Source organism: Ranitomeya variabilis, chromosome 2 (assembly GCF_051348905.1).
Source record: "Ranitomeya variabilis isolate aRanVar5 chromosome 2, aRanVar5.hap1, whole genome shotgun sequence".
In the NCBI taxonomy this organism is placed as follows: Eukaryota; Metazoa; Chordata; class Amphibia; order Anura; family Dendrobatidae; genus Ranitomeya; species Ranitomeya variabilis.
Window position 1 is genome coordinate 1,005,334,342 of NC_135233.1, and position 25,455 is coordinate 1,005,359,796.

The 25,455-nt window shown below is 41.4% G+C and overlaps 2 protein-coding genes across 2 annotated transcripts in view; both read right to left on the reverse strand.

Annotated features, from left to right (window-relative positions):
• The window catches only part of LOC143808508 (apolipoprotein L2-like), a 65,433-nt gene that overhangs the window by 37,139 nt on the left and 2,839 nt on the right, over positions 1–25,455 (reverse strand). The gene's annotated exons all lie outside the window — the stretch shown is intronic.
• On the reverse strand, positions 2,582–23,659 carry LOC143808509 (uncharacterized). The gene is made up of 3 exons (XM_077291257.1): positions 23,642–23,659; positions 23,526–23,555; positions 2,582–4,246 (listed from the first exon to the last, which is right to left on the reverse strand). The coding sequence occupies exons 1-3, from the start codon at positions 23,642–23,644 to the stop codon at positions 3,482–3,484; spliced, it is 798 nt and encodes a 265-aa protein (XP_077147372.1). The 5' UTR covers positions 23,645–23,659; the 3' UTR covers positions 2,582–3,481.

A 25,455-nucleotide genomic window follows, 5' to 3' on the forward strand; every position in this document is an offset into this window, starting at 1 on the left:
GCTTCCATATTATGGCCAGAATATCAACCAATACCTTACATATATTTATATGTTTTGTTTTTGCACGTATATCTTTTTGCAGGGTGCAGCTGGGCCCAATTGGTTCTGTACACTGTGGCCTCTGTTCACACGGGATGCATTTTGGCACTGGGCAGCCCGCCATAGGGCGTTATTAATAGGCTGGAGCCAGATGCCTGCATTCCCTGTGTGAACACGCCACATACAGTTTTTATCTTAGTGCACGGGTGCACCACACGGCCAAACCCTTATTGAAGGCTGGCTGTCTCATCAGGTATTGCACCTGTGCATTTGCTATTTCATTTGGGTCCGCTGCATCCTGCTTGTGCATTAGTATTGAGGCCTATTCAGACAGGTAAGCATCTCTGCCTGTTTTTGGTGTTTTTTCCTGGCTGCAATATTGGATTGAAGTTCATTCTCTGTCCTCCATAGTACACGCCTGCGTAAGGCAAGATTGCCTTGTGCAGGCATGTACTACGTGTCTTTTAAGATCGCAGCATGTCCGTTTACCTTGCCGCATGTCCGTAATCGCAGGGCCGCCGGGTGCGTGTTACCACGCATAGTGAAGATGGGATTTCATAAAATCCCCTCCACTATGCTGTAACATCTGGACGCTGCGTGTTTGACGCTGCGGCACTGCACAGCTTCCAACACGCAGCCTTTCCTGAACGTGGAAACACACCCTTATAAAATAAGCTGTTTCCTGGGGGTGCTTGTGCGCAATGAATAATGGATCATTATAGTAAATGGATCGTCTTTTATGGAACAAATCCTTTACATGAAGTTTCTATCTTCTTTTGTATCCAGTTAAACATTTTCTTGGGAAAATTTGTCAAGGGTCTAAGACGTTCGCTGAATAAGCCTAGTGGCCAGGTTGTGTGATTACTTTGACAAATCACTATTGGGTCATGTTCACATCTTGTTTTTACTTTCTGCTTTGCGTGTATGGCTAGAGATCTCTTAGTATACATATAAATCATGCTTAGGCTATGTGCACACGTTGCGGATTTCCTGCGGATCCGCAGCGTTTTTTTCCGTGCAGAAACGCTGCAGATCGGCAAGTGATTTACAGTACAATGTAAATCAATGTAAAAAAAAATGCTGTACTAATGGTGTGGAAAATTCCACACGGAAAAGCTGCGGATTAAAAGAAGGAGCATGTCACTTCTTTTGTGTGGATCTGCAGCATTTTTGTACCCATTCCGTTATAGAAATCCAAAGGGGTAAAAACGCATGAAATCTGCCCAAAATTCACAGTAAATCCGCAGCAAATCCGCATAAAAAACTCATCAAATCCGCACCTGCGTTTTCTGCCAAGAGATGCAGAATCCGCACAAAAATTCCAGAGGCAAATCCGCAACGTGTGCACATACACTTATAGAGTTCCAGTAACCAAAAAAGCCAAATGAACATCCTCCCCGCTTGAGTCGGGACATACATGTTGGTATACTGCAAAAAGAAGTTGAAATAATACAGTAGACAATACTTATTGGTTTAATTTTAGTTTATTATTATTATTCGGTGACAGGGACAAGGGGGCATCCTCTACGTCTGGAGGAAAAAAGGTTTAAGCATAATAACAGACGCGGATTCTTTACTGTAAGAGCAGTGAGACTATGGAACTCTCTGCCGTATGATGTTGTAATGAGTGACTCATTGCTTCAATTTAAGAGGGGACTGGATGCCTTTCTGGAAAAGTATAATATTACAGGGTATATATATTAGATTCCTTGATAAGGCGTTGATCCAGGGAACTAGTCTGATTGCCGTATGTGGGGTCGGGAAGGAATTTTTTTCCCCATGATGGAGCTTACTCTTACCACATGGGTTTTTTTTGCCTTCCCCTGGATCAACATGTTAGGGCATGTTAGGCTATGGGTTGAACTAGATGGACTTAAAGTCTTCCTTCAACCTTAATAACTATGTAACTATGTAACTATGTAACTATTAGGTCCCATGACAAATTTTTGACTTGGGAACTGCACACCAGCTTATCGATTGATTAAGTAGTCACCATTGTCGTAGATAGGGTATATAAAGGCAACCGTTATTTGGCTTGGGCTTCAGAAAGCATTTGAACCGTCCTGTCCCCAGGTCAAAAATGTCAATTTTTTGCCTTATTTTATACCTGATGCTCCCTTAAGTATTCAATTTTTCATCATAAGTAAGGGGGTTTGGCCCACAGGAATCTTCATGGGCCTGTTTTTAGGCTGTTCTAAATTATTGACTTGTGAGCACTGTCCCCTTGGAAAAGATCATAAAAATTAGCAACAAGTAATAAGGACCAAATCTCTGGAGCTGTACGGTGAACAAAAAAAAAAAATACAAACCAGAATACTCAAGAGAACAGTGGTAAGTGCAAAATCCCTCTATAAGTAAATAAATTGGAGAAAATCAGAGATTTTTACTTTAATTTAAAACATTAAATCATGCATAGCGGAAATCAAAAAAGTATCATCATTGAGATATATTACAGTATAAATGGATGTTAAAAGCATGATAGATTTCATATTGTTTTTAGAAGAAAATAATGTTCATAAAGGGAAGCTGACAACTGACACATGCTGACCAAACCATAGACATGTGGTGTTTTAGAGAAAACATATACATTTAAAAGCCATTTGAGGACCATGCCACATGGGTAACATTTCCAAAAAGCCTGGACCTGTGTTTTTTTTCCCTCCCCATTGCCATGCTACCTATGCGCACACAGAGAGGTAGAAGCTGCTGGTGATCGGCTCTTTCAACTAGTCAATTGTGTGAATGGTTCCAGTTTTTAAATGTATGCGGAATTTCTGTAGCCTTTCAGAGAAATCCATATTGGTCTGGAATGGTGCAGCCAGTGTCTGATACATGCTTCCTTCCCATAGTTTGGGCAAGTATCAGCTGTCAGCCTCACTTTACGCTTTAATTAATGATAACAAAGATAATGGATATTGTAGGAAGATATCAGAAATGCCAAAAATATTTCCGTGAGAAATTCCTAGAAAAGAGAACATTGGACACATAACCTTCCATGGTGATGGACTTTGAACAAGCAGTTTCTCACAAGGGTTATCAAACATAGCACAACACTTCGAATATTAGCCTCTTCTGCGACCGGGTGAATTTAATTTTTTGAGCTTATCCCACTGTCGGCTTCTTCTTCCCCCTTTGTTTTCTATTAGAGGATTTTTTGGTAAGAGACAAATACAATGTTGGTGTCTCCAGTAGCCATCTGCAATGCAGAGATGTGATCCACATGAAGCCAGTGGTTTATTAATTGGAATAAAGATCTTCGGCCTTTGTATGCCATCACTGGTATTTTGTACCAAATGCTCAAGTCTGCGTCCAACATGTTTTCTTTTCCTTGGAGGCTGCACTAATCCCACCAAGATTCTGCACTGAAGTCTTATTAATGAAGTAGATATCCAGATATAATTAGTATTCTGCTGTATGAAACCTTTCTGAAGGCATCTCCCCATCATTTGCTTTTATTCTCTGGCACCAAATCCTCATTTAACTTTTGGAATTCTTTCTGTATCTTTTTAATCTCCTCAGCACATTTTCTTATTTTTGCAGCCTGCTCTGTCTTACTCCCTTGGTGTATATCCTTTGATCCCTTGAAAATGAAAAAGCCATCAACGAATATAAACAACCCAGCCAAAACCCCTGAAACCACTCCAAATACCTGGGCCCCCCGTGCTGCTATCTGCGCCCCTCGAGCCACAGTGGCTGACACGTTGCCCAGCTGAATCAATCTGCCAACCTCTAATGCAGCATATGCACCTCTCCCCACAGCTCTGGCTGCATGAGGACCGTCTACTACTTGTTGCTCTGATATATCAGTAATTAATGAATCCAACTTTTTTGAAGCCTTTTGAAACTTATCCATCTCTAAATTCACTGTCTTTACAATCTCTTCTACTCGGCTGCATTTATTTTTCATATTTTCACTATCGGCAATAGAAGCCGATGCCCCTGTGATTCCTCCAACCGCCGCAACAGCGGCCCCGACACCACTGACAATCAGAGATGCCCCTGCAGTAAATGGGGCCAAAATGAGGCCTACAATGGTGGTGATGCCTCCAGCAAGTCCAACTGAACTTCCTGTGACGCTGGCAATGGTGGCTCCTCTGTGAAATTTATCCAGGTCATCAGCTATTCTTAGCAGTTCTGTGGAGCAATCAGCAATAGTATTCAGCAAATCGGTCAATATTCCTCTTAGGTTTTTAATATCATTATTCAGCTATTAAAAAAAAAAGAAGAGAAAAGGAAGATTCAATATGGTATCATTTTATTTCAGTCACAATGACTAAAAAGTAATAGATTTATAAATTAAGACCATTTATGAGCAATGCTGGAGGAAATGGTGGTATCACAGCAGCCTTATTTTCTTGCATTTTAGAAGAGGATTTTTAGAAAACAGATTACGACCTACTTGGGAAGATGAGAGTGATATTTTTGCATCCTAGCATCTATCCTATGGGGTATGACATTTATTGAAAATGCTATAGAGACTCCGTCAGCAAATATTAGGACCTTTAGGTTGGGGATTCACAAATTTTTTTTTAGATTGCTCTTACATTACAAGTAATCATGATAGTGAATCTGATTGTTGTTGTACAGGTGTGGAAGAAGTGTCGGCACCCCTTCTAAAGACTTACTGTAAAACTAGTCTTTCAGTGTGATGCATTTGTTTTAAATGTAATTTTACTTGCTTAGGACTCTGCAGTAGTGTGTTAATCTAGGAAGGGTTAAAAATTAGTATCAGCCCAGGTGAGGAGGAGTTACATGGGCATTTTCAAGAAACTTGTTCCTGGTTACAGTTAGTAATTGATAGATCTTGAAGGACATAAGTAGTATCAGCCCAGGTGAGGAGGAGTTACATGGACATTTTTCGGGAAACTAGCTCCTGGTTAGAGTTAGTAATCCATAGATCTTGAAGGAGATAAGAACTCCTGTTAGTCAGTAGGCCACAAGTAGGAAGTGTGCAGCGACTGGGAATAAAAGATTAAAGTTAAAGACCAGGCTGGAGCGTGCCGCCCCACCCCCTTCCCCGGGCGGTGTACCTGGAGCTGCCATGACAGGGGGTTTGGAGCATGGAGAAAAAGGGGGGGGTTTCGCTCTTGGGGGTGGGTTAATGCTGGCCAGAGAAGGTATGGGTGAGTGGGGGGGGGGAGCCGTTCACTTCCCGCTCTGAGGACTTGTGAGCAGGACGGAACACCAGTGGTTACCTCATGGCCTCCTTAGAACAGGTTCTGGCTCAGCTTCGGGCAGCAGCGGCGTCACAGCCTCCAGGCTGGCTCAAGGCTCAAGTGTCCGGGATCCTCAGTGGTGGCAGCGGCAGTGTGGATCCCCCGGCGGTCGGGCCTGGTGAGCGGCGATCCAGGCGAGTGCGGCCCCCGGAGCGCCTATCCCCCAATGTCACCCCGGTGTCTCAGCGGCGGCACAGGAGCCCGTCAGGGGACCCTCCAGGCCGCGTGCCTGCTCAGAAGCACCCCAGCAGGCCGCAGTCTGGGAGGAATCCATCAGCTGCGCTGAGGCCTACGGCGGCGGTTGGCCCTTCTCCCCCAGCATGCCGGGGGGTGGGGCCTATGCGCGCCAGAGCTCCTAACAGCCAGAGCGATGTCACGGCGGGCCGCCGCAGTGAGGATCAGGCCAGGCGGCCTGCTTCCAGTGGCAGCGCGAGATGGCGGGGGAGCATCCCAGCGGCAGCAGCGGGCAGCGCCCCAGATTTGGCGGGGCTGCTGGACACAGCCAGGGGGCACTATTCCCCTCAAGCACCTCCTCTCGGGTGATGGCATCAGACGGCAGTGTCTCGGACGGCGGGTCCTGGTCTGGGCCTACTGGACATCAGGCGGACTCATCGCCTGGCGCGTTTGGCACGGTCCCCTCCGTAAGGGGCGGATTGGTTGGAGCGGTATTGCGGAGCGAAGTCCACGTCCGGGAGGCCCCAAGGACGGCATCGGGATCGAGAGATGGCTGGATGGCGACAGCGTTTGCGGCTGGGGGGATCACAGCTCCCCTGCAGCCTGGTGAGAATCCATCTATGTGTTGTTTGTCTCCGGCGTTTTCGACGCTGACTTTGACTTCTGTGAATCGGGTTGAGGGGTATGTGGAGAGCGGTGATGGAGTCGGTACGCAGGCTGATGCGAGTCGTGAGGGGGTGAGGGAGTTGTTGTCCGGTGTACGGGAGCTGTTGTTACGGTTGGGCAGTGGTAGGCCAGGGCCGTCCCCTTTGTCGGCTTGGGTCGGATCGTCTGATCTGGGGTTGGCGTTATCCGGCAGCGGGTCTGCTGAACCGGGCAGGTTGACCGAGCTGGTCTCGGTATCTGTGCAGATGGAAAAAGAGAAAGAGGGGGCATTCGGCTGGATGATAAGGCGCGGGGTGAGGTGTACATTTGCTTTGAAGGGCCGTTAGGGGCGCACTTGAAGAAGGAGGTGCGTGAAAAGATTTGGAAAGACGAGTATGTGGAGATATTTTCGCTCTTGCCATTGGAAAAATGTAACCTTGATAAGGGTAAAAAGGAGGATAGTAAGAAAGAGGACGAGGAAAACCGGCGATGGCGCCTTATTCCTCAGACGGTTATGAATTGGCTTCAGACATTTGCGAATTTGGCAAGCGTTATTGGCGAGAAGGCTCCCGAGAATTGCTCTGCCTTCTTTTGTTATATGGACTCCATAGGTGAGGCTCATAGGGCCTATGGTGGTCAAGCTTGGTTACGATATGATGAGCAGTTCCGGCAGCGGAAGGCGGTCCATCCTGCGATCCGGTGGGATCAGAAGGACATTGGTCTGTGGTTGCGGGTGATGGCGCCAACGAAGTTTCAAAGCGGGGCCGGAACTTCCGGCCACAACGCTTCGCAAGGTTCATCTTCAGAAACCGGGGGTCAGTCAGAACAATCCGGTGGTCAGAAGCATGGAGTGTGTTGGCAGTTCAATGAGGGCCAGTGTAAGTTCGGAGCGACTTGTAAGTTCAAGCATTTGTGCTTGAATTGCAATGGCGCTTCACACGGAGCCTCCAAGTGTTTTAAGAAAAAAGGGAAGCCAGAGGGTAATTCCAAAGGGGGTGACTCCGGTGAGGTTGGACGCGATGCCCCCTATCTAAATAGGTTTCCCGATAGGGAGAGGGCGGAGTTGCTCCGGGCTGGTTTTAGTGTTGGTTTTTGTATACCGGCCCCGACTTTTGTGGTACCACCGAGTTTGAAGAACCTCAGATCGGCTTTGTTGCACGCGTCAGTCGTGTCCAAAAAGTTAAGTAAAGAGGTGGCTTTGGGTAGGATGTCTGGGCCGTTTCCTACACCTCTCTTGGACGATCTGGTGGAGTCGCCGTTAGGTGTGGTCCCTAAGAAGGAGCCTAATAAATTTAGGCTCATTCAGCATTTGTCATACCCAAAAGGGAGGTCCGTGAATGATGGGATTGATCCAGAGCTTTGTTCGGTGGTGTATACGTCATTTGATGAGGCAGCCAGGTGGGTGCGCAGTTGTGGTAAAGGGGCATTGTTGGCTAAGACCGATATTGAGTCGGCCTTTCGTTTATTGCCGGTTCACCCCGATAGCGTGAGGTTGTTAGGCTGTTATTGGGACGGCGGGTTTTATGTTGACCGATGTTTGCCAATGGGCTGTTCGCTGTCGTGCGCTTATTTTGAGGCCTTCAGTTCTTTTTTGGAGTGGGCGGTGCGGGATGTGTCCGGTTTGGATTCAGTGATTCATTATCTGGACGCCTTCTTGTGCATAGGTCGTGATCAGTCCCAATGTTGTGAGGTTCTGTTGAGGACGAATGTTTGGGTTGCTGAACGTTTTGGTGTCCCACTGGCACCGAGCAAGACCGAGGGTCCGTGCATGAGTTTGTCTTTTTTGGGTATTGTTATCGATTCCGTGAAGTGGGAGTTTAGGTTGCCGGTTGACAAGGTGTTGGGCTTGAGGGATGAGGTGGCCCGTGCTAGACGTTTGAAGAAATTGCCGCTGCTTATGGGGAAATTGAATTTTGCTTGCCAAATTATCCCAATGGGGAGAATTTTTTCACGTAGATTGGCTAGCGCTACGGCCGGGATTTCCGCCCCGCATCATTTTGTTCGTTTGTCGTCCGAACTTGGAGGTTTGGGACCGTTTTTTGTCCTGTTACAATGGGCGTTCTTTGTTGATGGAGGAAGTGGTGGGTAACGCGGATTTGGATTTGTTTACCGACGCATCAGGCGGTGTGGGATTTGGGGCCTTTTTTTGGGGGCCGTTGGTGTGCTGAGAGATGGCCGGAAATTTGGTTTGAAAATGGGTTAGTAGTAGAGCGTCGGGTGGTTTCGTCAAACTCAATTTGACAGGTGGACACGCCCCTATCAAAGTGTATCAAAGTGTGTAACCCCTCCTCCCCTCCCTGTCAGCCAGCTGTCCTCCTTGTCTGGCTCTCCCTTTTTGATATAGTTTAATTTGTTAATACAGTGAATATTATCCCAGTAATTGTTTTATATTAGTTGTTTATATGCTATATTAAGAGTAGTCTTATTTGATAATCCGCTGATAGGGAGAGTGAGGCTGTGTTTCTGTAGTATTAATGGTTAGTGGTATTCTCATTTATATGTGTTTTATAATGGCCACATTATGTATGTGTCCATAATACAACACCCGCAAGTATGAAGCGTGGTGTTTTATACCTATTCTGAATGAGTCTGTGTACAGGATGCAGGGATGCAGTCAGAAAAAATGTGTGAGTCTCCTCTATTCCTTAAATAAACACACAAGACTGGCTCCTACATGAGCACATAAGCAGATGTGCTTGGGATATCTCCGCATAGCCTGTTCACACACACACAAAATGCATTAATCCGCTGATAGGGAGAGTGAGGCTGTGTTTCTGTAGTATTAATGGCTAGTGGTGTTCTCATTTATATGTGTTTTATAATGGGGCGCATTATGTATGCGGCCATATTACAACACCCGCAAGTATGAAGCGTGGTGTTTTATACCTATTCTGAATGAGTCTGTGTACAGGATGCAGGGATGCAGTCAGAAAAAATGTGTGAGTCTCCTCTATTCCTTAAATAAACACAAAAGACTGGCTCCTACATAAGTTTTTTTTTTTTTCCCATCAGCTGTTTCTCTGGTATCCCAGATAACTGAGCAAACACAGAATGGTTTAAAATCTTTTATTGTGTGAAGTAAAGCAAATGGAGATACAAACATGCTAGCAGCTGTTAAAATGTATCTGTACTGATCACTAACTAGACAGCCAGGCTTTCTGTGTTGGAGATACAAACATTCCACACAAGCAGTGTTAAATAGGCATCATACGGATACCGTAGTGAGTATAAAATGTATTAAATTGATTACTGATACGATTCCAACAAATTGATAATTAACTGCTATCAAAGTGACAGCAAAGTATATTAAATAGATAACACACCAAAATCATAGTGTATCAAAGTGTATTATTTTATTTATAGTCCCAATAATATTTATTCTCTTTTATTGACATTTTCATAAACCTATAGTCCCAATAATATTTATTTGACCAGCAGATAATTAATTAAAATCGCATAAAGCGTGTTAAATAGACAGAGCACGGACACCGCAGTGAATCAAAATGTATTAAATTGATTACTGATACGCTTCCAACAAATTGATAATAATATCATAAGTGTATTATTTTATTTATAGTCCCAATAATATTTATTCTCTTTTATTGACATTTTCATAAACCTATAGTCCCAATAATATTTATTTGACCAGCAGATAATTAATTAAAATCGCATATAGTTCAGCGATAATGTCAGGTGTTGGACAGACATTTATCAGTTTTTCACACGTATCACAGAAAGATTTAGCTTGATCTGTGCGAGTTTGTTGGCATATTAGAAAAAGTACATTTGTATTAATTTTATTAGATTGTGGGAGAATTTTATTGACATTTTCATAAACCTATAGCCCCAATAATATTTATTTGACCAGCAGATAATTAATTAAAATCGCATATAGTTCAGTGATAATTGTTACAGTATTTTATTTTCCTGATGCTACTTTTGTTCGTGTATTATCGGCGTCTTCTTCAGTTGTGATTCTTACCTTTTCTATATAAATATGGGTAAATGAATTGTCCAGTGCCAGCATAATTTTTCAGCGTGTCCAGGGGTTGTGTTTAACTATCCTTTTAGAGTGTCTAGTAGTTTATATTCTTTGTCTGATATATTTCTACACAAAGCTTCAAAACTATTTTGTAATTTATAATGTATCACAGTAGTTTCATATGAAGTTACATCTTAGGCTCTGTTCAGACTATTGCAATATCTGTAGCTTAAAATAGAGCCAAATAGCTACTTTCAAATCCGGACATACACCATTGATTTTAATGGGGTCTAAGGGGCTTCTATCAAGCTTTTCCACATAATAGTTATGGAAAGAATAATGCTACAGAATTGACCGCTCCAGTTATAAAACAAAAATGATGAAAATTATCCTTGATGATAATGTGAAAAAGGCTTATGCAGCGGGTTTATGGATCTCTACAATAAACACCATGTGTAGAAATTTGGTTCTAGAACTTGTTGGATTAGTGAATATAATAACGCTTGGCATATTTTATAACATACAGCTAATGATTCTTGCTTTTAACTTGTATGTAACTAGTTAATGTTACTAATACCCTCTAACATGGGGTCACGGTTCTGCATTTTCTGAAGAGTTGAGCTTCATCTCCATCTTTCTTTAATTCTACATTATTTTATCACATATTAATTTCACAGCTGTCTGTGCTGGCTATTTACACACAGCCTTCTTGAATTCAATGTTTGTAGATTTTTCTGTCATGGAAAAAAAAAAAAAAAAACGTGTACAAAGTTAAGACATAATTAAAATAAAGAATAATGACCTAGCTGGTTGTTTGGATGATTTTGTAAAATCATTTATTGTTTCTACTACTTGGCAATTGTTACACTCTGTTATTTTTATTTATTTATTTATTTATTTATTTTTTCCTTGGATTTTGTTAGTCATTACAATTATTTTTGCTCCCAAGATAGGGTTTTAGAGTCACCAAGTAACATAAACGTGCAGACTCCTGAATATTACAATTACAAAACATTCAAAGTTTGTTTCTCCACTTTTTGCAGATAATAAATCTTAATTTCTTTATAATTTGACTTTTAGTTATAGTTTGTTTCAGCTCTTTGTCGTTCTATGTATACCGTAAATTTTGCTTCCTTTCAGTGAATAATATAAGACAAATTATTTTTATACAAAGACATCTAACTTATGTATACTTTTAAAGCTTTGTTACATTTCTATCCAGTCTACACCATGCTGTGTAACATAAATACATGTGGTCTTGTAGTATGGTATTTGGTTTCTCTGAACTGCCGCAAACAAAACATATAAGGTAGTACGGCACAAGATGTGAGCGTACCCCCAGCTCACTGAGCATTACCGCGGCACTCATGGCCACTTCTCTTTGCAGCTTCTGAATGTACACTATTCTCACCCATGGAGAGTTTTCCTTTAAAAATATGAATATTATTGAATATAATGTTTTACATATGTTACAGTATTTTATTTTGCATGCAAAAATCCATCTTTGTGCTGATGGAGGCATCAACATTTTGCCATTATAAGTTTATGGTTCTGTAAAGAGAGAGGAGAATTGCAGAACGGAGATGGAGGCAGTCACACACAACACACAGAACACATGCACAACAAACACACATAACATAAAGAACACACACAACACATACAACACACACAACAAACATGCACAACAAACACACACAACATACAGAACACACGCACAACACAAGAATCACACACAACAAACATGCACACACAACATACAGAACACACGCACAACACATGCAACACAAACAACAAACATACACACACAGCATACAGAACACACGCACAACACATGCAACACACAAAACAAACATACACACAACACACACAACACATACAACACACACAACAAACATACACACACAACATACACAACACATACAACACACACAACAAACATACACACACAACATACAGCACAAAGATGGATTTTTGCATGGAAAATAAAATACTGTAACATATGTAAAACATTATATTCAATAATATTCATATTTTTAAAGGAAAACTCTCCATGGGTGAGAATAGTGTACATTCAGAAGCTGCAAAGAGAAGTGGCCATGAGTGCCGCGGTAATGCTCAGTGAGCTGGGGGTACGCTCACATCTTGTGCCATACTACCTTATATGTTTTGTTTGCGGCAGTTCAGAGAAACCAAATACCATACTACAAGACCACATGTATTTATGTTACACAGCATGGTGTAGACTGGATAGAAATGTAACAAAGCTTTAAAAGTATACATAAGTTAGATGTCTTTGTATAAAAATAATTTGTCTTATATTATTCACTGAAAGGAAGCAAAATTTACGGTATACATAGAACGACAAAGAGCTGAAACAAACTATAACTAAAAGTCAAATTATAAAGAAATTAAGATTTATTATCTGCAAAAAGTGGAGAAACAAACTTTGAATGTTTTGTAATTGTAATATTCAGGAGTCTAAATAATTTGTCTTATATTATTCACTGAAAGGAAGCAAAATTTACGGTATACATAGAACGACAAAGGGCTGAAACAAACTATAACTAAAAGTCAAATTATAAAGAAATTAAGATTTATTATCTGCAAAAAGTGGAGAAACAAACTTTGAATGTTTTGTAATTGTAATATTCAGGAGTCTGCACGTTTATGTTACTTGGTGACTCTAAAACCCTATCTTGGGAGCAAAAATAATTGTAATGACTAACAAAATCCAAGGAAAAAATAAATAAATAAATAAATAAAAATAACAGAGTGTAACAATTGCCAAGTAGTAGAAACAATAAATGATTTTACAAAATCATCCAAACAACCAGCTAGGTCATTATTCTTTATTTTAATTATGTCTTAACTTTGTACACGTTTTTTTTTTTTTTTCCATGACAGAAAAATCTACAAACATTGAATTCAAGAAGGCTGTGTGTAAATAGCCAGCACAGACAGCTGTGAAATTAATATGTGATAAAATAATGTAGAATTAAAGAAAGATGGAGATGAAGCTCAACTCTTCAGAAAATGCAGAACCGTGACCCCATGTTAGAGGGTATTAGTAACATTAACTGATTACATACAAGTTAAAAGCAAGAATCATTAGCTGTATGTTATAAAATATGCCAAGCGTTATTATATTCACTAATCCAACAAGTTCTAGAACCAAATTTCTACACATGGTGTTTATTGTAGAGATCCATAAACCCGCTGCATAAGCCTTTTTCACATTATCATCAAGGATAATTTTCATCATTTTTGTTTTATAACTGGAGCGGTCAATTCTGTAGCATTATTCTTTCCATAACTATTATGTGGAAAAGCTTGATAGAAGCCCCTTAGACCCCATTAAAATCAATGGTGTATGTCCGGATTTGAAAGTAGCTATTTGGCTCTATTTTAAGCTACAGATATTGCAATAGTCTGAACAGAGCCTAAGATGTAACTTCATATGAAACTACTGTGATACATTATAAATTACAAAATAGTTTTGATGCTTTGTGTAGAAATATATCAGACAAAGAATATAAACTACTAGACACTCTAAAAGGATAGTTAAACACAACCCCTGGACACGCTGAAAAATTATGCTGGCACTGGACAATTCATTTACCCATATTTATATAGAAAAGGTAAGAATCACAACTGAAGAAGACGCCGATAATACACGAACAAAAGTAGCATCAGGAAAATAAAATACTGTAACAATTATCACTGAACTATATGCGATTTTAATTAATTATCTGCTGGTCAAATAAATATTATTGGGGCTATAGGTTTATGAAAATGTCAATAAAATTCTCCCACAATCTAATAAAATTAATACAAATGTACTTTTTCTAATATGCCAACAAACTCGCACAGATCAAGCTAAATCTTTCTGTGATACGTGTGAAAAACTGATAAATGACTGTCCAACACCTGACATTATCGCTGAACTATATGATTTTAAATCAGATCAAACTAAAATCTTTCTGTGATACGTATGAAAAACTGATAAATGACTGTCCAATTAACTAATAATTATACATAATACGTCCGTAAATCAGTCTGCTGTGTTATAAAGCTCATAAAATGAGAATCACAGTATGAAATAATGCTGCATAAACACAGAATATACATATGTCCGCAAACTCGCACAGATCAAGCTAAAATCTTTCTGTGATACGTATGAAAAACTGATAAATGTCTGTCCAACACCTGACATTATCGCTGAACTATATGCGATTTTAATTAATTATCTACTGGTCAAATAAATATTATTGGGACTATAGGTTTATGAAAATGTCAATAAAAGAGAATAAATATTATTGGGACTATAAATAAAATAATACACTTTTGATATCATTACCAATTTGTTGGAAGCATATCAGTAATCAATTTAATACATTTTGATTCACTGCGGTATCCGTGCGCTGTCTATTTAACACGCTTTATGCGATTTTAATTCATTATCTGCTGGTCAGATAAATACTATTGGGACTATAGGTTTATGAAAATGTCAATAAATGAGAATAAATATTATTGGAACTATAAATAAAATAATACACTTTGATACACTATGATTTTGGTGTGTTATCTATTTAATATACTTTGCTGTCACTTTGATAACAATTTATTATCAATTTGTTGGAATCGTATCAGTAATCAATTTAATACATTTTATACTCACTACGGTATCCGTATGATGTCTATTTAACACACTTTATGCGATTTTAATTAATTATCTGCTGGTCAAATAAATATTATTGGGGCTATAGGTTTATGAAAATGTCAATAAAATTCTCCCACAATCTAATAAAATTAATACAAATGTACTTTTTCTAATATGCCAACAAACTCGCACAGATCAAGCTAAATCTTTCTGTGATACGTGTGAAAAACTGATTAATGCCTGCCCAATTAACTAATAATTATACATAATTAGTGTTGAGCATTCCGATGCTGCAAGTATCGGGTATCGGCCGATACTTGCTGTATCGGAATTCCGATACCGGGATTCCGATACTCTTGTGGTATCGGGTATCGGGTATCGCAACAACATTAATGTTAAAATGTGTAAAAGAGAGAATTAAAATAAAAAATATCGCTATACTCACCTCTCCGACGCAGCCGGGACTTCAGCGAGGGAACCGGCAGCGTTGTTTGTTTAAAATTCGCGCTATTACTTGGTTACTTGAATTCCCGGCTTGTGATTGGTCAGGTCGGCCACGTTGCTGGGACGCGGACCAATCACAGCAAGCCGTGACAAAATTACGTCACGGCTTGCTGTGATTGGTCCGCGTCCCGGCAATATGGCCGCCCTGACCAATCACAAGCCGTGACGTCACGGGAGGCTGGACACGCGCCCATTTTAAAATGAGCGCGTCCAGCCTCCCGGCTTGTGATTGGTTGACCGCGGCGCAACCAATCACAAGCCGTGACGTCACGGGAGGCTGGACACGCGCCCATTTTAAAATGAGCGCGTCCAGCCTCCCGGCTTGTGATTGGTTGCGCCGCGGCGCAACCAATCACAAGCCGTGACGTCACGGGAGGCTGGACACGCGCCCATTTTAAAATGAGCGCGTGTCCAGCCTCCCGTGACGTCACGGCTTGTGATTGGTCAGGGCGGCCATATTGCCGGGACGCGGACCAATCACAGCAAGCCGTGACGTAATTTCGTCACGGCTTGCTGTGATTGGTCCGCGTCCCGGCAACATGGCCGACCTGACCAATCACAAGCCGGGAATTCACGTAACCAAGTAATAGCGCGAATTTTAAACAAACAACGCTGCCGGTTCCCTCGCTGAAGTCCCGGCTGCGTCGGAGAGGTGAGTATAGCGATATTTTTTATTTTAATTCTTTCTTTTACACATTTATATGGTTCCCAGGGCCTGAAGGAGAGTTTCCTCTCCTTCAGACCCTGGGAACCATCAGGAATACCGTCCGATACATGAGTCCCATTGACTTGTATTGGTATCGGGTATCGGTATCGGATTGGATCCGATATTTTGCCGGTATCGGCCGATACTTTCCGATACCGATACTTTCAAGTATCGGACGGTATCGCTCAACACTATACATAATACATCCGTAAATCAGTCTGCTGTGTTATAAAGCTCATAAAATGGGAATCACAGTATGAAATAATGATGCACAAACACAGAATATACATATGTCCGCAAACTCGCGCAGATCAAGCTAAAATCTTTCTGTGATACGTATGAAAAACTGATAAATGTCTGTCCAACACCTGACATTATCGCTGAACTATATGCGATTTTAATTAATTATCTGCTGGTCAAATAAATATTATTGGGGCTATAGGTTTATGAAAATGTCAATAAAACTCTTCCACAATCTAATAAAATTAATACAAATGTACTTTTTCTAATATGCCAACAAACTCGCACAGATCAAGCTAAATCTTTCTGTGATACGTATGAAAAACTGATAAATGACTGTCCAACACCTGACATTATCGCTGAACTATATGATTTTAAATCAGATCAAACTAAAATCTCTGTGATACGTATGAAAAACTGATAAATGACTGTCCAATTAACTAATAATTACACATAATACGTCCGTAAATCAGTCTGCTGTGTTATAAAGCTCATAAAATGAGAATCACAGTATGAAATAATGCTGCATAAACACAGAATATACATATGTCCGCAAACTCGCACAGATCAAGCTAAAATCTTTCTGTGATACGTATGAAAAACTGATAAATGTCTGTCCAACACCTGACATTATCGCTGAACTATATGCGATTTTAATTAATTATCTACTGGTCAAATAAATATTATTGGGACTATAGGTTTATGAAAATGTCAATAAAAGAGAATAAATATTATTGGGACTATAAATAAAATAATACACTTTTGATATCATTACCAATTTGTTGGAAGCATATCAGTAATCAATTTAATACATTTTGATTCACTGCGGTATCCGTGCGCTGTCTATTTAACACGCTTTATGCGATTTTAATTCATTATCTGCTGGTCAGATAAATACTATTGGGACTATAGGTTTATGAAAATGTCAATAAATGAGAATAAATATTATTGGAACTATAAATAAAATAATACACTTTGATACACTATGATTTTGGTGTGTTATCTATTTAATATACTTTGCTGTCACTTTGATAACAATTTATTATCAATTTGTTGGAATCGTATCAGTAATCAATTTAATACATTTTATACTCACTACGGTATCCGTATGATGTCTATTTAACACACTTTATGCGATTTTAATTAATTATCTGCTGGTCAAATAAATATTATTGGGGCTATAGGTTTATGAAAATGTCAATAAAATTCTCCCACAATCTAATAAAATTAATACAAATGTACTTTTTCTAATATGCCAACAAACTCGCACAGATCAAGCTAAATCTTTCTGTGATACGTGTGAAAAACTGATTAATGCCTGCCCAATTAACTAATAATTATACATAATTAGTGTTGAGCATTCCGATGCTGCAAGTATCGGGTATCGGCCGATACTTGCTGTATCGGAATTCCGATACCGGGATTCCGATACTCTTGTGGTATCGGGTATCGGGTATCGCAACAACATTAATGTTAAAATGTGTAAAAGAGAGAATTAAAATAAAAAATATCGCTATACTCACCTCTCCGACGCAGCCGGGACTTCAGCGAGGGAACCGGCAGCGTTGTTTGTTTAAAATTCGCGCTATTACTTGGTTACTTGAATTCCCGGCTTGTGATTGGTCAGGTCGGCCACGTTGCTGGGACGCGGACCAATCACAGCAAGCCGTGACAAAATTACGTCACGGCTTGCTGTGATTGGTCCGCGTCCCGGCAATATGGCCGCCCTGACCAATCACAAGCCGTGACGTCACGGGAGGCTGGACACGCGCCCATTTTAAAATGAGCGCGTCCAGCCTCCCGGCTTGTGATTGGTTGACCGCGGCGCAACCAATCACAAGCCGTGACGTCACGGGAGGCTGGACACGCGCCCATTTTAAAATGAGCGCGTCCAGCCTCCCGGCTTGTGATTGGTTGCGCCGCGGCGCAACCAATCACAAGCCGTGACGTCACGGGAGGCTGGACACGCGCCCATTTTAAAATGAGCGCGTGTCCAGCCTCCCGTGACGTCACGGCTTGTGATTGGTCAGGGCGGCCATATTGCCGGGACGCGGACCAATCACAGCAAGCCGTGACGTAATTTCGTCACGGCTTGCTGTGATTGGTCCGCGTCCCGGCAACATGGCCGACCTGACCAATCACAAGCCGGGAATTCACGTAACCAAGTAATAGCGCGAATTTTAAACAAACAACGCTGCCGGTTCCCTCGCTGAAGTCCCGGCTGCGTCGGAGAGGTGAGTATAGCGATATTTTTTATTTTAATTCTTTCTTTTACACATTTATATGGTTCCCAGGGCCTGAAGGAGAGTTTCCTCTCCTTCAGACCCTGGGAACCATCAGGAATACCGTCCGATACATGAGTCCCATTGACTTGTATTGGTATCGGGTATCGGTATCGGATTGGATCCGATATTTTGCCGGTATCGGCCGATACTTTCCGATACCGATACTTTCAAGTATCGGACGGTATCGCTCAACACTATACATAATACATCCGTAAATCAGTCTGCTGTGTTATAAAGCTCATAAAATGGGAATCACAGTATGAAATAATGATGCACAAACACAGAATATACATATGTCCGCAAACTCGCGCAGATCAAGCTAAAATCTTTCTGTGATACGTATGAAAAACTGATAAATGTCTGTCCAACACCTGACATTATCGCTGAACTATATGCGATTTTAATTAATTATCTGCTGGTCAAATAAATATTATTGGGGCTATAGGTTTATGAAAATGTCAATAAAACTCTTCCACAATCTAATAAAATTAATACAAATGTACTTTTTCTAATATGCCAACAAACTCGCACAGATCAAGCTAAATCTTTCTGTGATACGTATGAAAAACTGATAAATGACTGTCCAACACCTGACATTATCGCTGAACTATATGATTTTAAATCAGATCAAACTAAAATCTCTGTGATACGTATGAAAAACTGATAAATGACTGTCCAATTAACTAATAATTACACATAATACGTCCGTAAATCAGTCTGCTGTGTTATAAAGCTCATAAAATGGGAATCACAGTATGAAATAATGATGCACAAACACAGAATATACATATGTCCGCAAACTCGCGCAGATCAAGCTAAAATCTTTCTGTGATACGTATGAAAAACTGATAAATGTCTGTCCAACACCTGACATTATCGCTGAACTATATGCGATTTTAATTAATTATCTGCTGGTCAAATAAATATTATTGGGACTATAGGTTTATGAAAATGTCAATAAAAGAGAATAAATATTATTGGGACTATAAATAAAATAATACACTTATGATATTATTATCAATTTGTTGGAAGCGTATCAGTAATCAATTTAATACATTTTGATTCACTGCGGTGTCCGTGCGCTGTCTATTTAACACGCTTTATGCGATTTTAATTAATTATCTGCTGGTCAAATAAATATTATTGGGACTATAGGTTTATGAAAATGTCAATAAAAGAGAATAAATATTATTGGGACTATAAATAAAATAATACACTTTGATACACTATGATTTTGGTGTGTTATCTATTTAATATACTTTGCTGTCACTTTGATAGCAGTTAATTATCAATTTGTTGGAATCGTATCGTATCAGTAATCAATTTAATACATTTTATACTCACTACGGTATCCGTATGATGCCTATTTAACACTGCTTGTGTGGAATGTTTGTATCTCCAACACAGAAAGCCTGGCTGTCTAGTTAGTGATCAGTACAGATACATTTTAACAGCTGCTAGCATGTTTGTATCTCCATTTGCTTTACTTCACACAATAAAAGATTTTAAACCATTCTGTGTTTGCTCAGTTATCTGGGATACCAGAGAAACAGCTGATGGGGAAAAAAAAACAAACTTATGTAGGAGCCAGTCTTTTGTGTTTATTTAAGGAATAGAGGAGACTCACACATTTTTTCTGACTGCATCCCTGCATCCTGTACACAGACTCATTCAGAATAGGTATAAAACACCACGCTTCATACTTGCGGGTGTTGTAATATGGACACATACTTTGTGGCCATTATAAAACACATATAAATGAGAATACCACTAACCATTAATACTACAGAAACACAGCCTCACTCTCCCTATCAGCGGATTATCAAATAAGACTACTCTTAATATAGCATATAAACAACTAATATAAAACAATTACTGGGATAATATTCACTGTATTAACAAATTAAACTATATCAAAAAGGGAGAGCCAGACAAGGAGGACAGCTGGCTGACAGGGAGGGGAGGAGGGGTTACACACTTTGATACACTTTGATAGGGGCGTGTCCACCTGTCAAATTGAGTTTGACGAAACCACCCAACGCTCTACTACTTGGGTTGGTACGGAACATTACTTTGTTGGAGATTTTTCCGATTTTGGTGGCGGTACAGCTTTGGGGCGATGAGTTTCAAAACAAAAGGGTGCGTTTTAATTGTGATAATATGGCGGTCGTGTGTGCCATTAACAGTTTGACGACAGGGTCGCCCCCCGTGATCAGAGTTCTTCGGCAGTTGGTTTTGTCTTGTTTATCCTTGAATGCTTATTTTATGGCTACTCATGTGCCCGGTGTTAATAACTGCATTGCCGATTCTCTGTCTCGTTTCCAGTGGGAGCGTTTTCGGTCGCTGGCTCTGGAGGCCGAGGAGATGGGGCTGGAATGCCCAGCGGAGCTTTGGAGCATGGTGTCCGGGCTGCAGAACCTTTCATTCAAGCGTCCTTGGCGCCGAGTACGTGGTCGTATTATCAGGCGGTATGGAGTATGTGAGAGAGCTGTTTGCCATCTTGTGGTGTTGCGGGTACTGGTCGGGACCATGTGGGGGCGTTGTTGTTATGGATAAGGCATTAGGCGGACCAGGGATGGTCGGCAGCAAAGGTTTATAGGACAATAGCGGCTTTAGCTTTTGGTTTCAGGCTCCGGGGCCTGCAAGACTTGATTAAGTTTTTTTTGGTAAAGCAAGCTGCAAAGGGGTTGAGGAGATCAGGTAGCCATGGCAATCACAGGCGCCCGGTCTCTTTTGAGATGTTGGAGCAACGTCTGGGTGATATATGTGCTTCTAGCTTTGAGGTTGCGTTATTTTGCCTAGCTTTTTTGTTGGCCTTTTATGGGGCCTTGAAGGTTGGGGAGTTTGTGTCTCCCACTACAGTTCATCAAGGGGGCCTTTGGGCAGGGGACTTTTTTGTTTCCGAGGGGTCGTTGCAATTTTGGATTAGGAAGTCTAAAACGGATCAGACGGGACGGGGTAAAAGAGTAGTGTTGGGAGATGTTCCCGGTTCCGTTATGTGTCCTGTCCGTTGTTGGCAGGATTTTGATAGGGCTCACGAGCGTGGTGATGGGTTTTTGTTATGTCATGAGGATGGGTCTTTTCTGTCTAAATATCAGTTTGTAGCGGTTTTTCGGCAGTCTTTGGAGGCGTTCGGTGTGGATTCTTCCAGGTTCGCCTCAAATTCTTTTCAGATCGGGGTCGCTACGGAGGCGGCGCGAGGTGGGTTGGCTCCTGCGGTTGTACGGAGGATAGGGCGGTGGGAGTCCTGTCGTTATCGGAGTTACGTGAGGCCCTGAGTGGCTGGGGACTGTCGGTTGTTTTACTCGTTGTTGGCGAGTGGCTAAGTTGTTTATGTTTTTCAGGTTCATCCTCTCTGTTGGTGTGGATTGTCGGCCACTCTTTACGTGTTCTGGGGAGCAAAGCGAGCAGATGTCTGGCAGGATGGAAGACAGCTCGGCTTTTCCAGGGATGTGGCCGTCATCAGGTGGTTGGGGTTTCGGGGCCTAGGTTGGAACAGAGTCCTAGAGGAAGTACACAATGGCGTTCGGTTGGACAGGCCTCCTGACATTTTGGCTTTACACGTTGGTGGAAATGACTTGGGAGTTCCTCCTTGTCGTGAGTTGATCCGGGACATTAAACATGACTTTTTTATGTTTATGGGTCTCCTTTCGGGACATGTCCATTGTGTGGTCGGAGATTGTTCCACGGAAATCCTGGAAGCACGCTAGGTCGGTGGACAAGATTTATAAAGCCCGCATCAAGGTGAATCGGGCCGTGACGGGTTTTGTCGTACGGAATGGGGGCTTTGCTGTGCGGCATTTTAAGTTGGAGCATGGTGGTGAACAATTTCTTTTGGGTGATGGCGTTCATCTGAACGCTGCGGGCACTGATTTGTGGGCCCTTGGGCTGCAGTCTGGAATTGAGTGAGCCATAGCGGTTAAGGTTGGTGGGGTCTCGGGTACTTGAGGGGTCAAGTATCCTCGTGGTGGCGGGGGAGGGGTCCTTGGAGTTGGTGCTAAATTGGCCTGGGGGGTCCGTCGGGATACGGACTCTCCAGTTGGCATAAGTTTTGGTTGCAGGTCTGGTGATTTAGGGGAATCTTGGTAACGGGCCAGATTCCTAAATTGGAAGTGGACAAGGGTAACCCTTCGGGGTATTTCGGTGCTCTCGAGCCTGTGGGGTAACAGCTGAGAGTAATCTATGGTTGGTCTCTTGTCCACTTGTTTATACTATGGTTAACACCAGACTTTTAGCTTCAAGGACCCCTTCCCAGATCATGTTACGGTTATATGTTTTGTTTGTTTATAATAAAGGCCGCTGTGGCCAATTATATCCAACTTGAGACTCATGTCATTATTCGGATGTTGGGAAGGAAAGGGGGTCGGAGACCCTTGGGGAGATATTTATTCACAGTGGTCGACAATACCAATGTCAGGACCGTGCTTTAGAAGACGATTGACATCCAACGACCGAAGACGCAGAAACTGGATAGGAAGTCACAACCACACATATTGACCCTTGTGACTAACTTACTAAGAAAGATTCTTCACGTTCAGAGAGTACCTGCTGTAGCATGAATAGAGCTGACAGAGGCGTGACCTCCGTAGGCAGCTAGCAAGAAGTGGGCTACAGACAAAGTGTCAAACCGGTCCTGGAGGACTAAGTAGAATCTTACTCTGACCAGGAATGCGCTATGGGGAGGATATTCATAGTGGGAGAAGAAAGTGTTCTCTATGGAAGATTTTCTGTCAGTTTAGTTTTATCACTGTGTCAAACAAAAGGATAAACAGTAGAACCTCCCAATGGCTGTATCTTTTTATTTCTCAACATAATCTTAAGAGGGACAGTACAGATGCCCCATTATAAATAATACTGTCGGCTGATCCTATATCAATGGGGTCAACCAATTTTAGCATAATGTGTTTGAACCCAAGAAAATGCCTAAAGCTATGTACTAGGGATAGTTGTAGAGATCCTATATCCCACTGTACGGATAAAACATGCCATGTGCATGAGGTCTTTATTCTGCAGAAACTTAGAAAGGTGGTGTTTTAGTGAATTTTAGAACTTTGGAAACAAAATTAGTCCTTACCATCTCCAGGTGTTTTTTATGCCCATCTGCCTATAACATGAATGAAAATGAAAATAATTGATACAGATAAATATAGTGCGCTAGGTGTAACCCAGAAGAGAGCTTATTTTACTCACCATTTTAGGACTTTTTTTTCAAAGAAGACAAAACTTAAATCTGTTTTCACAATTACACTGGAAGAGAAAAGTAGAACATATGGTACGTGTTGTAATTGTTTTGTGCCTGAGCAACACACACAACTAATATCAACGTTGTCGAGAGATGTGCCAAAAAGTCACTCTTTAAAGGGAACCTGTCACCGCGTTTTTTCAGTATGAGATAAAAATACCGTTAAATAGGGCCTGAGCTATGCTTTACAATAGTGTATTTTTTGTCCCCTGATTCCCCACATATGCTGCCGAAATACCTTACAAAAGTCGCCGTTTTCACCTGTCAATCACGCTGGTCTGGTCAAAAGGGCGTGGTGAAATGGCTGTTTCTCCCCCACCTCTTGCTTATCTTCCCGGCGTTGACGTAATGTTTTGCGCATGCGCAACAGCCGAATGCACTGCGCAACGGCAAAAAAAGTGCGCGATCTGTGTTATTCAGAGGTTTATCGGTGGGGGAGGCCATCTTTTCATGTTTTGATACCTCACAACCTGAAATTTCACTTTTTTTGAAAATTTGGCAAACAACAAATATGACAAAATAACTGAAAACTTCATTGTGCATAACTATTCACTCCTAGTCAGTGCTTTTAAGAACCTCCTTATTATTATTATTATTATTATTATTATTTATTTATATAGCACCATTAATTCCATGGTGCTGTACATGAGAAAGGGGTTACATACAGGGTTATAAATATCGTTTACAGTAAACAAGTTTACAGTGACAGACTGGTACAGAGGGGAGAGGTCCCTGTCCTTGCGGACTTACATTCTGTGGGATAGTGGGGAAGAGACCGAAGGTCAGAGGTGCAGCAGCTCTGTCGGTGGTGAGGCGGCTGCTCTGGCGATGGCGAGGCGGCAGAATGGTTATTGCAGGCTGTAGGCTTTCTTGAAGAGATGGGTTTTCAGGTTCCGTCTGAAGGATCCAAGGATGGTGGATAGTCGGACGTGTTGAGGCATGGAATTCCAGAGGATGGGTGATATTCGGGAGAAATCTTGTAGGCGGTTGTGTGAGGAACGAATAAGTGTGGACCTCCTTTTGAAGTAACGACAACTGCCATTTGGAGATGTCTCAATTAGCTTTCCCCATATTGCTACTTGGATATTTGCCCCTTCCTCAATGCAAAACTGCTCCAGCTCCTTCAAGTTAGATGGTTTCCTCTGGTCAACAGCAACCTTCAAGTCTGGCCAGAGATTATCAATTGGATTAAGGTCTGGGCACTGACTAGTCCACTCCAAAACATTTACACATTTCAACTTAAACCACTTGAGTGTTGCTTTAGCAGTATTCTTTGGATCATTGTCTTTTTGGAAACAGGGTTACCTTTGTTCTCGGTGCTGCCTCTCTGATTAATGCCCTCCTTGCCCGGGCTGAGAGTTTTGGTGGGCACCGTCTCCTGGCAGGTTTATTGTGGTTTCGTGTTCTTTCCATTTGATGATAATGGATTTGATGGTGATCCGGGGAATCATCAGAGATTGGCATATGTATATATTTTTTAACCCAACCCTGATTTGTACTTCTCAACAACTTTGTCCCTGACTTGTTTGGAGATCTCCTTGGTCTTCATGGTGGCGTTTGGTTAGGGGTGCCTCTTGCTTAATGGTGTTGGAGCCTCTGTGGCCTTTCAATAAAGGTAAAGTGTATACATTGACATACCATGTGACACTTAGATTGCACACAGGTGGACTTCTTTTCACTAGGCATGTGACTAATGAAGGTAATTGCTTGCATTGAAAATTTTTAGAGCCTTCATAGCAAAAGGATGAATACATATACAAAC